The sequence below is a fragment of the Callithrix jacchus genome, chromosome 3 (assembly GCF_049354715.1).
Source record: "Callithrix jacchus isolate 240 chromosome 3, calJac240_pri, whole genome shotgun sequence".
Taxonomy (NCBI): Eukaryota; Metazoa; Chordata; class Mammalia; order Primates; family Cebidae; genus Callithrix; species Callithrix jacchus.
Window position 1 is genome coordinate 15,096,939 of NC_133504.1, and position 14,311 is coordinate 15,111,249.

General features: G+C 37.6%; 1 protein-coding gene and 1 long non-coding RNA gene across 7 annotated transcripts in view; one reads left to right on the forward strand and one right to left on the reverse strand.

Moving 5' to 3' along the window:
- ASB5 (ankyrin repeat and SOCS box containing 5) overlaps nt 1–7,502 on the forward strand; it is a 115,815-nt gene extending 108,313 nt beyond the window's left edge. For all 6 annotated transcript variants that reach the window (XM_078366230.1, XM_078366231.1, XM_078366229.1 and 3 more), the window contains 4 exons: nt 618–768; nt 909–1,043; nt 4,237–4,428; nt 5,191–7,502. In XM_078366230.1, the coding sequence (XP_078222356.1) occupies nt 618–768; nt 909–1,043; nt 4,237–4,428; nt 5,191–5,318 (606 nt within the window). In that variant the 3' untranslated portion in view covers nt 5,319–7,502. The remainder of the gene's footprint in view (nt 1–617; nt 769–908; nt 1,044–4,236; nt 4,429–5,190) is intronic.
- Nucleotides 7,503–8,459: 957 nt separating this feature from the next.
- On the reverse strand, nt 8,460–14,293 carry LOC128931535 (uncharacterized). The gene is made up of 3 exons (XR_008479968.2): nt 14,185–14,293; nt 13,501–13,591; nt 8,460–8,592 (listed from the first exon to the last, which is right to left on the reverse strand). It is a non-coding gene; the product is annotated as an uncharacterized LOC128931535 (long non-coding RNA).
- Nucleotides 14,294–14,311: the final 18 nt, after the last annotated feature.

Sequence of the window (14,311 nt, forward strand, 5' to 3'; positions counted from 1 at the left end):
AAAAACAGCAGAATAAAAATAAAGCTCTTAAATTCCTTCGCCTTCTTATTGCCCTCTAAAAAGGATTTCCAATCATTGCATAAATGGGTAGCATGCTGCGTAATAATATACACTATTCTTTAGGTTATTTTTTGCTTTCATGACTCTAAATAGCAATCGGTGAACATCTTTAGGTCTGTAACGTTTGCCCATCTTTTGGATGATTTTCCTTAAATAAAGTCTCGGAAATAGAATTACCAATTTTACCACTTTAAGCTAGCAATGTGGCTTCATTACAACTTTATCATCATTCCACTTCTTTCTTCATTTTTATTCTTACGGAAAAGGATCTAATCATTGAACTAGATCTTACTTGCTGTTTGAGCATGCGTTTTTTTTCATGATTTCCACTAGTTGTATGCCCATTCCAATGAATTATCTGCCACATCACATTTCTCTCTGTTTTACAGCTTTTCTTATTAATGTGTAAGAGCAAAGTATACACTGTCATATTTACAGTGCACATTTTCCCAAGTATTTCTGTTAGCAGACCACATACCTTTTGAAAATGCAGAACTAAATCGGTTAATCATGTATGACTTATGAGTCTTATTTGTGGATATTTTGGTTTGGTTTAGGTAAATGCAATCACAATAGATGGCGTGACTCCATTATTCAACGCATGCTCCCAAGGCAGTCCGAGCTGTGCAGAGCTGCTTCTGGAGTATGGCGCCAAAGCCCAGCTGGAGTCATGTCTTCCGTCCCCCACGCATGAGGCTGCCAGTAAAGGTAACTTAGCCCTGGGATTAAGTGACAAGGGGAGAACGTTTCTTTAGTAACCTGCAGTGCTGTTTATCTTTCAGGGGAAGCCTGGGGTGATGTGTGTGGGGTGGATGGGCATTAAGTTAAACTCTCCTTTGTGTTGGCAGGTCACCATGAATGTCTTGACATCCTGATATCCTGGGGCATAGATGTTGACCAAGACATTCCTCATTTGGGAACTCCTCTCTATGTAGCTTGTATGTCACAGCAATTCCATTGCATCTGGAAGCTTCTCTATGCTGGTATTTTCCTTTAAAACATCTTTTGTTCTGTCCATACACACAAGCAGTTATTTATTTCTCTAAATGAGCTTCTTACAAATTAAATCTCATTGCTAAAAACAAAGTTCTTATTGTAAGCATTTTCACACATGATTAGAGAACCAATAAAAAAGAACCTCATTCTTGATTAAGTTGCCTTTCTAGCTCACAGATAGATGCATAATCTCTATATTCCACATGCACTGCATTAGCAGACATTTGGGTATGTGATGGAGTCTGAAAGCTCTACTTTTTTAGGTCACAAAATTAGGAGCCTCAAGCCTGAATGTGATGTTGCCAAGAATGTATATATCTTGGAACAAATCCATCTAAAGAAATTTTCAGGATAGTAACTGCTTGGACAGCCTCATCTTCTGCTAGCTTTAAAAACTCATGCACTTTTCTAGACATTGCACTTTCTGTCCTGCTTACTTGAAAAGACTCACTGCCCTTTTCCACTTACTTGAAACAAATCAATTCCTCAAGGTTTGTTTCAAGTAAGTTAGCTTTAGTCCCCTGAAAAACATTTTTTTTCTTTTTTGAGATGGAGTCTCACTCTGTCACCCAGGCTGGAATGCAGTGGTGCGATCTTGGCTCACTGCAACCTTCACGCCTCTCAGGATCAAGTGATTCTCTTGCCTTAGCCTCTGGAGTAGCTGGGACTACAGACATGCACCACCTCGCCCAGCTAATTTTTTTTTTTTGTATTTTTAGTAGAGATGGGGATTTACCATTGATCAGGCTGGTCTTAAACTCCTGACCTTGTGATCCTACCCACTGCAGCCTCCCAAAGTGCTGGGATTATAGGTGTGAGCCACCGCACCCAGACTCTGAAGAATATTTCTAACCTATTGAGACCATAGTGGTCCCACTCACCACAGGACTGGGAGTCCCTTTAGGATTTGGATTATTGCCTCTTTTCTCTGGCATGGTTCTTCTCTCTTATCCTCTCCTGTGACAGGTTAGAAGATACATAAAATGAACAAATTAAGTTCTATGCTATTTATTGTTTATGAGAGTCATTTGATCCCTGATACATACTGATCTTCATTTTTAGTAAACCCTTTATGCACTACTCATATTCTCTTAGCTAACAGAGAAACTTCTTGCAAGCAGGGTCTACATCTACTATTTCATTCTCATTATACCTAGTCAGTCTTAGACGTGAGTTCTGCTACTAGTCATTGACAGATTGTTATTTTCTGGCTATGTTCTCCTGTAATTTTTCATATGACCAATAGAATTTATGCTTTATAGCAAGCTTGTCCAACCCGCGGCCCATGGACCACATGCAGCCCAGAATGTCTTTGAATGCCTCCCAATGCAAATTCATAAACTGTCTTAAAATAATATAAGGTCTTTTTTGGATTTTATTTTTTTACCTCTTCAGCTATCATGAGTGTTAGTATATTGTATGTGTGGCCCAAGACAATTCTTCTTCCATTGTGGCCAAGGGAAGCCAAAAGATTGAACGCTGCTGTTTTAGAGTATTTCTTTGGTTTGCTAGGAATATTATTCTTTCCACCAAATGTTTTGTACTGGGCTTTAAAAACTATGGGGCTGTAATCCCAGCACTTTGGAAGGCCAATGCAAGTACATCACCTGAGGTCAAGAGTTTGAGACCAGCTTGGCCAACATAGTGAAACCCCGTATCTACTAATAATACAAAAATTAGTCAGGTGTGGTGGCAGACACCTGTAGTCTCAGCTACTTGGGAGGCTGAGGCAGGAGAATTACTTAAACCCAGCAGGCAGAGGTGACAGTGAGCCGAGAGTGTGCCACTGTTCTCCAGCCTGGGTGGCACAGTGAGATTCCATCTTAAAATAAACAAATAAATAAATATGGAAAAGAACTGTTACTGAAAAGTAATTGTTGATTGATTGTTATTTACAGGCCCTTTTCTTCCATAAAATTGACATAACCAACAATGTTTATGCTTTCTCTATGGAAATTTTACTACAGAATATAACTTTTTCCTAAACATTTTCTATTTGTTTAGAAAATGTTGAAAATTATTACATTTATTGAAATTTGAAAGGAGCAGAAGGGCCATAAAGGGACACTGAAACTGTACTGCCTCTTAAAGACATCATTAGTTTTACAGATAGTATCGGAAAACAGAGTTGAAGAGAACTTATGCATTCTTATTGGTAGATATTGCTGGTGTTGTAACTGTTTATTTACCAGAAAATGGGATGGTTATTTTTAACAGTACTAAACAGCATTTATTTATTGCAAACACATTGAATAAGCACCATGTGCCACGCTTCGCACTGAGATCAAGTAATATGCAATAGGTAATTAAACATGTAGGCTGTATTTTAACATAAGCATTTTTTTAAAGTTTCATTTCATGCAGATCTCATCAATGTTCCTTTAGATTTAAGAGGCTCAATATATTTATATACTTATTGACTTAAACTACATGAGTGAAAAGTGGCAGGAAAATCTATATATATTTTAGCTAAATAGCTCACACATTTATGAGTTTTCCAAGAAAACCAAAGAGCTTTGTTGCCTTAAATAAATGAAAAGAATAATGGCAATAAGCTCTTCAATAATTCTAACAGCTATCACCCATGATGAAGATAAATATGAAATGAACTTAATTGCATTTTCTTTATAATATTCGTTAATATGATTACTTTTGGGATCATTTAAAAGAAAAAGAATTTTATTATGATAGCTTAAGCACACAGAAAAGTATCAAAAAGTAACAACAAATGTATGCATCTCTCCTATTCATATGTACCCAGTTTAAATATATGTATATGTAAATATGAGGCATATGTGTGTATGTGGATACTGTGTATATATGTATATATATGTAGTATATATAGTATATATGTGTATATATGTGTATATATAGTATATATGTATATATATATAGTATATATGTATATATATAGCAGATATATATATACAGAATATATATGCACAGTATCCACATACACACATATGCCTCATATTTACATATATTTACAGTATTTACTGTAGACACACACACACATATATATACATATAATATATATATAAAGAAATAACTCATAACAAATAGAGTTGAAGTCCCCTTGGTAACCTTCCTCTATTGCCTTTCCTTTTCTACCCCCACTGAGGCAACTGACTTACTTAATAATTTTTATTTATGTTTATCTTCACTCCCTATTACATGTAGGTGCTGATGTACAGAAAGGCAAGTATTGGGATACTCCATTACATGCGGCTGCTCAACAATCCAGTACAGAAATTGTAAACTTACTGCTAGAATTTGGAGCAGATATCAATGCCAAAAATACAGAGCTTCTGCGACCTGTAGATGTAGCTACGTCCAGCAGTATGGTGGAAAGAATACTGCTTCAACATGAAGGTAAGAAAAGTACATGTGGAAACTTACAAAAACAAAAATATATTTCCCTAAGATGAAAGTGAGAGACTTTTTGTTGGCATGTAAAGTAACAATGGCATAAAATGTTGAACATTATTTGTGAACGTAGGTAAGTTTTTAATAAAAAAAGAAATGATGATTTTAACTTTCTCTTTTTATCTTACCTAAACTATGATATTCCTTTGGTTAAATACATTCTATTTGTTTTGATAATGCATTATATGTAGTTCTGCTATAGTATCTGCTGATTTATTTTTGGAACTTGCCCCATTTTATAAGGGCATGAACATTCTATAACATATTATAGAAATGAAATTAGGAAACATTTTTACATTTAAGACTTTTGTCCTAAAATAGGATTTCTTAAGCCTGGTCCGGGGAGTATAATATTTCTTTTAGTATAAATATGAAACCTAATTTTAAAATTTCTTCTTTTAGTGAGTAACACTTCTCAGGACTTTTGATTCATATCTCCTTCAAAAAGCAGACCGTTTCTGAGGCTTTAAATGCAACAATTATTTCTTAAGCCTGAGGATTATAATGCTTTAAAGAACGTATATGGAATATATCTCAATTATAATAAGATCTCATGAATAAAAGCAATATAACTGCTTACATAAATTTCCCGAGTATAGTGGTCATAACACAAAATATTGTAGTTTTTATGATTTTGTTTTATGTATCTTGCAACATAAAAAATTAATTTCTATTTTAATTAACAAGTACTTTCACGTCTTTCTGTAGCTACCCCAAGCTCTCTTTGCCAACTCTGCCGACTCTGCATCAGACACTACATAGGAAGTCCAAGATTGCACCTTATCCCGCAGCTCCAGCTGCCAACATTACTGAAGAATTTCTTACAGTATCGATAAAACAGTAAAATAATTCTAAATACCTTGAAATAATTCTAAATACCTTGAAAATCAAAATTTTTATTTCTTTTGCTTAAGGAATATTTCATATTAAAATATGCTAAAGACAGGGTAAAAGTGAGTATGAGATCACCCAGGGAAGCAGTAAAATATCAATTTTAATTTTAAGTGTATTAGTTAGTACTACTGTTTTATAATGTATACTGTCTTTGGTTTATCACATATTTATAATATCTATTTTTTGTTATTTCAATATATCCTCTTGTTGACTTAGATAAAAAAGTATCTTATGCTTTCTTTCAGATTGGAAAGAAAACTCTTAGTAAAGTTATTCATATTATATTTTAAAAGGGCTATATTCTTCAATTAATGGGTTAACTTTTTAATTTTTGCTATTATAATTGGCTAACTTGTTACTGATGTTGACATAAAATATGAGTATCTTAGCAAAGAGCATCTAATATGCTTTCTGAAACCAACATGATGCTCATTCAGGAAATCCACTATGTTGAATGATGTCCACTGGTCATTAAAATGACCACTTCATAAAGATAAATTGCCTACGCCCTTACCCCCCTCAAAAGACTCACAAGTCACTTCTTTTCTCCATAGTATGTGGACGTGTTACAGAAAAGTGATAAAATGAAAGGTCAATACTGCCCTCTCACCCTGAGATATTTAGAACATTACACACCTGGTAAGGCTATTTTAAGACCTCCTCCTTTTCAGGAGTAGCTCCTGATCATTTCTTATCAGTGCTTTTACATATATATTATTCTAGCCTTCTTCCATTTCAGAAATTGTCAATAGTTGGTGATACTTGGACTTAAGAAAATGAACCATATATCTAATTGACGGAGAGGCCCTGGGTCATATTCTGAGGATCATCAAATCATTCTGCAGATATTAAAATAATGCAAGATAAAAAAACTCAAATTGTGGAGCTTTTTTCGTGGGGGGTAAATAATTTTCTTTTTTTAAATTATACTTTAAGTTCTGGGGTACATGTGCAGGTTTGTTACCTAGGTATACACGTGCCATGGTGGTTTGCTGCATTCATCACCCCATCATGTACATTAGGTATTTCTTATAATGCTATCCCTCCCCTAGTCCCCTACCCCCTGCTATTCCTCTCCTAGCCCCCACAATAGCAAAAACTTGGAACCAACCCAAATGTCTATCAGTGATAGATGATAAATCGTGGAGCTTTTAAAGAGTGGGTGCCATTTAATACATTTGGAGATCTTAAAAAATGTATATAGTGAACTTAATTGCACTGTTTCTAATTCTTTTTACACAAAACAAGGGTTTACAGTATACTGTATTTGCAAGTAATAGCAACAGACAATATTGTATAAAAAAAGACACTACAGAGCTAGTCCTCTGCAAGGGTAAATACTACGTTTATTCACTTCAGCTTTAACTATACTTGAGTGCAATAGAAAACATAATAAAATGTTATGCCTTTTTTGTAATTCAGGGTCTATTATGATTTTACAAATAAGATAATTAACATACAACTCTGCATAAAACAAAAACAGCTTTTGGTGAGTTATACAGATATATTAAATTTCAATAAAGTAAATATTTGGACCACTATTTTCAACAGCCCTGGGCTTATTTTCTTGTGACTTCTTGGCTAACTTCCAGAGATTGTATATGAGCCCAGATCACTAAGCTTGCATTTTGGCAGGCAAATAAAACATCAGGTGAGATTTAAATCGTTTGTTGAGATTTTCAAACATAGAAATAAAGCTGTGGCATATGCATTAAACACTGTTTTCTATGTGGATATGGCCCTTTAAATGTCTGTTGCATAGAATATCTCAGTCTAACACATTCGTAATGGATAATGTACATTAAAATGGAGTTCTTATTACAGAATAACCTGGTTAAACAGATACTAAAGCTGCTTTTTGGTAAAACAGGTTTCCACCAGTATTTTCCCTGAGCTAGAGGTGAAGTCTTAGATTGTAAGAGTAATGCAACACATCTATCTTATTGGTCTTGGTCCAGTAAGAGAAGTAAACAGCAAACATGAAAATGGATACTTTACAATTTCAGTATATCTGTACCTTGTATCTTAGCTTGAGTATGATTGTCTTATCGAAGTAGTGTTCTAACTTAAATATATCGTATGTTTGTTATTATATTAAAGTGTGATGATTATTCATTGGAGTAAAATGCTTTGTGTTTGTCTCATTATGTTTTATAATGAAAGGTCATGGAGAATATGACTCAATTGCACTAATTTTTTTCACCACCCGTTTCCAAATTGCTGAATTACAAGCATTAAGATAGAGCAGCACAGATTAGAAAATAGATACCTCAAAGGCCGTCTAATCCAAAACATATTTTATATATATGTGACATATAATACATATAATATATGTGATAATACATATATGTGATATTTAATACACATATTATACATATATACATATTTTATACATACATATATATAAATACAAATACATATATGCACACTAAAGTTCAAGGACAAAATTTCACAAAGTAAAAAAACAAAAAAATAGTTACTATGTGAAGTAAGATTTAAGAAGTATAGTAAAACAGTTACCATAGATAGACATTGTTGAAACAATTCCTTTTTTTTTTTTGAGACGGAGTTTCGCTCTTGTTACCCAGGCTGGAGTGCAATGGCGCGATCTCGGCTCACCGCAACCTCCGCCTCCTGGGTTCAGGCAATTCTCCTGCCTCAGCCTCCTGTGTAGCTGGGATTACAGGCACGTGCCACCATGCCCAGCTAATTTTTTGTATTTTTAGTAGAGACGGGGTTTCACCATGTTGACCAGGATGGTCTCCATCTGTTGACCTCGTGATACACCCGCCTCGGCCTCCATGCCTGGCCTTCTTTTCCATTCTTGATGTTGGTAGATTTTTTCTGCTCTCTTTTCTCCTAATAAGACTCTCTAGGATATTAAAGTTTATCAGCTATTTATAGGAATGACTTCTTTTTTTTTTTTTTTTTTTTGAGGCGGAGTTTTGCTCTTGTTACCCAGGCTGGAGTGCAATGGCGCGATCTCGGCTCACCGCAACCTCCGCCTCCTGGGTTCAGGCAATTCTTCTGCCTCAGCCTCCTGAGTAGCTGGGATTACAGGCACGCACCACCGTGCCCAGCTAATTTTTTGTATTTTTAGTAGAGACGGGGTTTCACCACGTTGACCATGATGGTCTCGATCTCTTGACCTCGTGATCCACCTGCCTCGGCCTCCCAAAGTGCTGGGATTACAGGCTTGAGCCTCCGCGCGCGGCCCTGAAACAATTTTTTGGATTAAAAAGGTAACGTCTGTTATTTTTATAATCACAGCATATATTTGGTGTTTCTGAGAAAGTCAATAGATACGCAGTAGAAAAGAAAGTCCTCCAGAGCAGAAAGCTTTCATTGTTCCATCACAGAACTGAGCTCAACTGACTGGTGCTCCAACTATAAAACAAGTTAAAAATGATCCTTTCCCTTGGATTATTCCCACTTTTTAACTTCAGTTTCTCTCTTATTATTATCATTTATAATTTAGGTTATTTTAAGGTTAGCCCTTTCTCTTAAAGACCTAAGTGAACTTTCTCACATGTTTAAGATTGATGGAAAAATACAAAAATTATCCAGGTGTGGTCACACACACCTGTGGTCCCAGCTGCTCAGGAGGCTGAGGCAGAATTGCTTGAACCTGGAAGGTGGAGGTTGCAGTGAGCCGAGATCATGCCACTGCACTCCAGCAGCCTGGGTGACAGAGTGAGACTCCATCTAAAAAAAAAGACACTTCACATGGAAAAGCAGCTGTAATTGGAGTTACCTCCTGATTAAGTTTATAGTAATCCACACTCACTCATGAACAGGACGAAGGAATTTCCTTAGATACCCTAGAAAGATGCTAGTGGTGAGCTAGTGGTAGAGGAAAACCTCACTCCAGGTACCAAGCAATATGACATTCAGCATCCAATCAGGAAAACAGAAGTAATTCCATGCATTTAACAGATGCAACAGCAAGAACTTTAACAGCTGATCCTTGAGCCAAATGAATATTAGGGGCACCAACGTCCTTCATGGTAGAAAACCCAAGTACAACTGTTGACTCCCTGAAAACATAATTATTAATAGCCTACGGTTGACTGGAAGTCTTACCAATAACATAAATATCAACGTATATTTTGTGTGATATGTATTATCTACTGTACTCTTACAATAAAGTAAGCTAGAGAAAAGAAAATGTTATTGAGAAAATCATAAAGAAAATATATTAACTATTCTTTCAGTGGAAGTGGATCATCAGAAAGGTCTACATCCTCATCTTCACACTGAGTAGGCAGGAGGAAAAGGAGGGATTGGTCCTGCTGTCTCGGGGTTGGCAGAGGCCGGAGAAAATCCACATATCAGTGGACCCGTGCAGTTCCAAACCCTGTTGCTTAAACCCGCACCAACTGTGTAAGGAACTGGTTGTACTGAAGAGCCGAAAAACTAAAATAGGCCCATCAAATTAAGAGATAGACTCTTCAAGAAGCAATTACCACCCCCAGGGAAGAAGTTGAGGTTATAAGAATTTAGAAGTTGGAGGCTTAAGGCCTCAAGACTTAGACTTCTGGGGAGGGGATGTACACAGCTGGTGCCAATACTTCAGGAGCTCAGATGAGCGGTCCAAGAGTAAAACTGGATCTCACGGGAGGGGCACTTCTTGGTGGTTTCTAAAAACTCGGAAAGAGTATGACGAAACTTGCTTCAGGAGTGTTAAACAAACAACTGGCGCCTGGCACCAACTGCCCCTGCCAGGTGAAGCTTTGTTGCCATGGTAACACAGGGACTTGAACAGCAAGCAGAGAAACAGCAAATCCCGGCCGCTCTCTTGCTCCCTCTATTGGCAGAATTTACCATACACCCAGCAAAGGAGAAATTGAAGCAATGTTCCAACTCCACTGTCACAGAACTGGGAACACAGAAGGGAGTGTTTCTAAAACGGATGTATTTGCTTAACAATTGGCACATTGATTGCAGGAAGACTTCTAACTCCTTAGCAAAACGGTTTACAATTAAGTCCCAATCTAGCCGGGCATGGTGGCTCATGGCTGTAATTGCTGCACTTTGGAAGGCTGAGGCTGGAAGATTGCCTGAGCCCACAAGTTTGAGACCTGTCTCTACAAAAAAATTTAAAATTAGCTAATCATGTGGCTTGGACCTGTAGTCCCAGCTACTTGGGAGGCTGAGGCGGGAGGTTCACTTGAGTCGAGGAGGTCGAGGCTGCAGTGAGCCCTGAGCACGCCACTGTACTTCTGCCTGGGAATGGGCAACAGCAGAACTGTCTCAAAAATGAAAACAACTAAACCCCAATCTACAGCCCTAACCTACTTCTCTAGCCATTATCATCCAAATCTTTCGTTGAGACTGTCTCTTCGGTTGATAATGCCTGAACACTTTCTCTAACCCTACTGAGTCTGTTTCGTAAAACTAATTAAAAAAAACAAAAAAAAACTCTCACATTTCTATGCAGTTGCTTCCATTAGTTATTCTGTGTGAGATTGCCCCTTTATCATCAAATACATTTCCAAGATCACCTTTCAAGCAATCATCTATGCTTACTGAGCACTTTGTGCTGCACATTGTTTTAGGCTCTTTACATAGTTCACTTATTTAATCTCTACAACTCTGTGGTGTATCCTATTTATTTCCATATTTTATAAATAAAAATGTTAAACAACTTACCCAAAGTCACATAGCTAATAAAAGGTAGTGTGAACCCAGAAACTCTGAGACAGGTCTCAGCTGATTTAGAAAGTTTATTTTGACAAGGTTGAGGATGAGCACCCATGACAGCCTCAGGAGGTCCTGACATGTGCCCAAGGTAGTCAGAGCAGTTTGGTTTTATACATTTTAGAATACGTGAGACGTCAATCAACACGTGTAAGATGAACATTGGTTTGGTCCAGGGGAAAAAAAGGATAACTCAAAGCAGGGAGGGGGCTTCCAGCTCATAGGTAGATAAGATACAAATTGTTCCATTCTTTTGAGTTTTTGATTAGCCTTTCCAAAGGGAGCAATCAGATATGCATTTATCTCAGTGAGCAGAGGGGCGACTCTGAATAGAATAAGAGGCAGGTTTGCCCTAAGCAGTTCCCAGCTTGACTTTTCCTTTTAGCTTAGTTATTTGGGGAGGCCCAAGATTATTTCCCTTTCATATTCCCCCCTCTTTCTTTAAACAATCTTTGGAGAAAGTATTTTAGAAGAAAATGGGTCTCAGGTCTCAGGGTTCACCTGGTCTCTCATGGCTAGGATGGTTTACTCCTAGACTGGTGGGTCCCAAGCTATTAGGAAAGCTCATTTTAGCAGGTTGTAAAGTGTCACATCCTATGAAGTCAAACTAGGGGGAGAAAAACAAGAACAAACAAAAGAGCAATCCTGGAAAATTGATATAGCCACATTACTCTGAAGTCCATAAATCACTAGGCAGGTATGAAAGTGGCTTATGTATGTAAACAGGTTGCTGTTATTTTTCTGCTGAAGTTGAAATTGTCTAGCTTCAATTCACGGGGCTTTACAAAAGCATAGCTTGCTTTTCAGTGACTTCAAATTAGGAAAAATGAGGGGAAAAGAAAGGGAAAATACTGAAAAAATTATTTCGAAGATTTGTAGCCAAGAAAAATTAGAATTCAATCCAAACCATAGAAAATTGAACAACATTAGGTAAGACTAGAATCTAACAACAGGTGTACTATTGTTTTTTGAAACATTTTTTTTTTCTCTCCATTTTCCCATTTTTACTAAAGACAAATTATTAGTAATTTGTCTTTGCTTGGCCTCCCAAAGTGTTGGGATTACAGATGTGAGCCACCACACTGGGCCTAAATTTTTTTAAATCTGTTTTTATTCTAAGCAAACCAAAACCTAAGTAGGCGATCAGGTACGCATTAATCTCACTGAGCAGAGGGATGCCTTTGAATAGAATAGAAGACAGGTTTGCCCTAAGCAGTTCCCAGCTTGACTTTTCCCTATAGCTTAGTGATTTGGGGGTGGGGGGAAGTCCCAATATTTAATTTCCTTTCACAGTAGAACCAGCTATTCAAAGCTTTCATGTTAACCAGCTTAAAATACCACCTTATAAGATCCAAATTAATGATCATCTCTTTTGAGAGGACTTCTTACACTCCGACAGGCCAAAATGTTTGCTTCTTTTCTGGTGCTAATGTATTTTTACCATGACGGAGCTTTTCAGCATATGTAATCTTTTCACTGATATTTATATCTCTGGATCTCTTATAAATGATCTGGTGTACAGAACTGTTCAATAGAAATTCCTGTTGTGATGGAAAGCGCAGTGTCTGTGCTATCCAACATGGCAGCCACTAATCACATATGGCTATTGAGCAGGTGAAATGTAGCTAGTGGAACTGAATTTATTTAAGTTTAAATGGCCACGTGTGGCTAGTGGTTACCATATTGGATAATGAAGATCTAGCACATACCCCAGGAGAGTTCCTCAAAAAAAGTTTACAGAATTTTAATGAATGATTTATTCATTCTGTAAACTTTTTTTGGCTTAACAGAAAACATGAATATACTTTCAGTTTTGGTTTTCTTTCTTAACCATACACAGAACACAATGGTTTACTTTATTAATAAACATATACATGAATAAACATTAAAAATATTATATAGTCATTATCAAGATCCAGCCCATATTCTACCATATGTATGCATCCACAGGGCCTCACTTTGTCACGTGGCTCTCTGCAGCCTCAAGCTCCTGAGCTCAAGTGATCCTCCCATTTCAGCATCTGGAGTGCTTGGGACTACAGGAGTGCACCACCACACCCGGCTATTTATATTTTTAAATTTTTTGTAGCAAAAGAGTCGGGCCGGGCGCGGTGGCTCAAGCCTGTAATCCCAGCACTTTGGGAGGCCGAGGCGGGTGGATCACAAGGTCAACAGATCGGGACCATCCTGGTCAACATGGTGAAACCCCATCTCTACTAAGAATACAAAAAATTAGTTGGGCATGGTGGCGCGTGCCTGTAATCGCAGCTACTCAGGAGGCTGAGGCAGGAGAATTGCCTGAACCCAGGAGGCGGAGGAACGGTGAGCCGAGATCGCGCCATTGCACTACGATGCCTGGGTAACAAGAGCAAAATTCCGTCTCAAACAAACAAACAAACAAACAAACAAAAAAAGAGTCTCCACCTTGTGTTGCCCAGTCTGGTCTTGAACTCCTGAGCACAAGCAACCCTCCGGCCTCCACCACCCAAAGTGCTGGGATTACAGGCATGTAAATCTGAAGCCAGGGCAAACCAGGAAAAAAAAAAAAAAAAAAAAAAAAGGCTGTAAAACGTTTAAAGGATTTTAAGAACTGTGTTTACATAAATATTTATAATTGCCTATGCCAACTTTGCAGTCGTTTTCATTGTATTCACTGATGCCAAGTGACTAGATGGGTGCCTGGTACATAATACAGACTCAATACGTATCTGTTGCATTAATGAATTAGGCCTAGTAGAGCATTTTGGTTCAGGGTGAAAATCTAACCTATAAACCGTTTTCAAATATTAATGTTTACAAATAATGCAGTAATTAAGGAAATATGCTAAATTTTGTGGACATTCATTTCCATTTTAAATGTTATTTTCCCCCATCTCTTCCAATTCCCAACAACTATCCTTGGCCTCTGGAGTTTTCTCAAACCATTGCTCAAACTGGAGGATTGAAAACAGGCCTGTGGCTGGCAGAAACCAACAATATTTAAAGTACAAAACTTATGAACAATGACGTCAAAGAAAAGGAAGCTCTAAATCGGTTAATAGCGAGGCCAACTAAATCCGAGATTGAAAGCTCCGCTCAAGGTTTAGATTCCCCAGACCGCGGCCATACCTCTAGGACCACAGCTTCGCGTTCCTCAATACGGAACTCGGAGCTATCGGGGTCAAGTGGAAGCCCGGGCGGCGGCAGCGCTTGCGCAGGCGCTGAGGTCTCGTCCCATAAGACTCCGCCCTGCGCC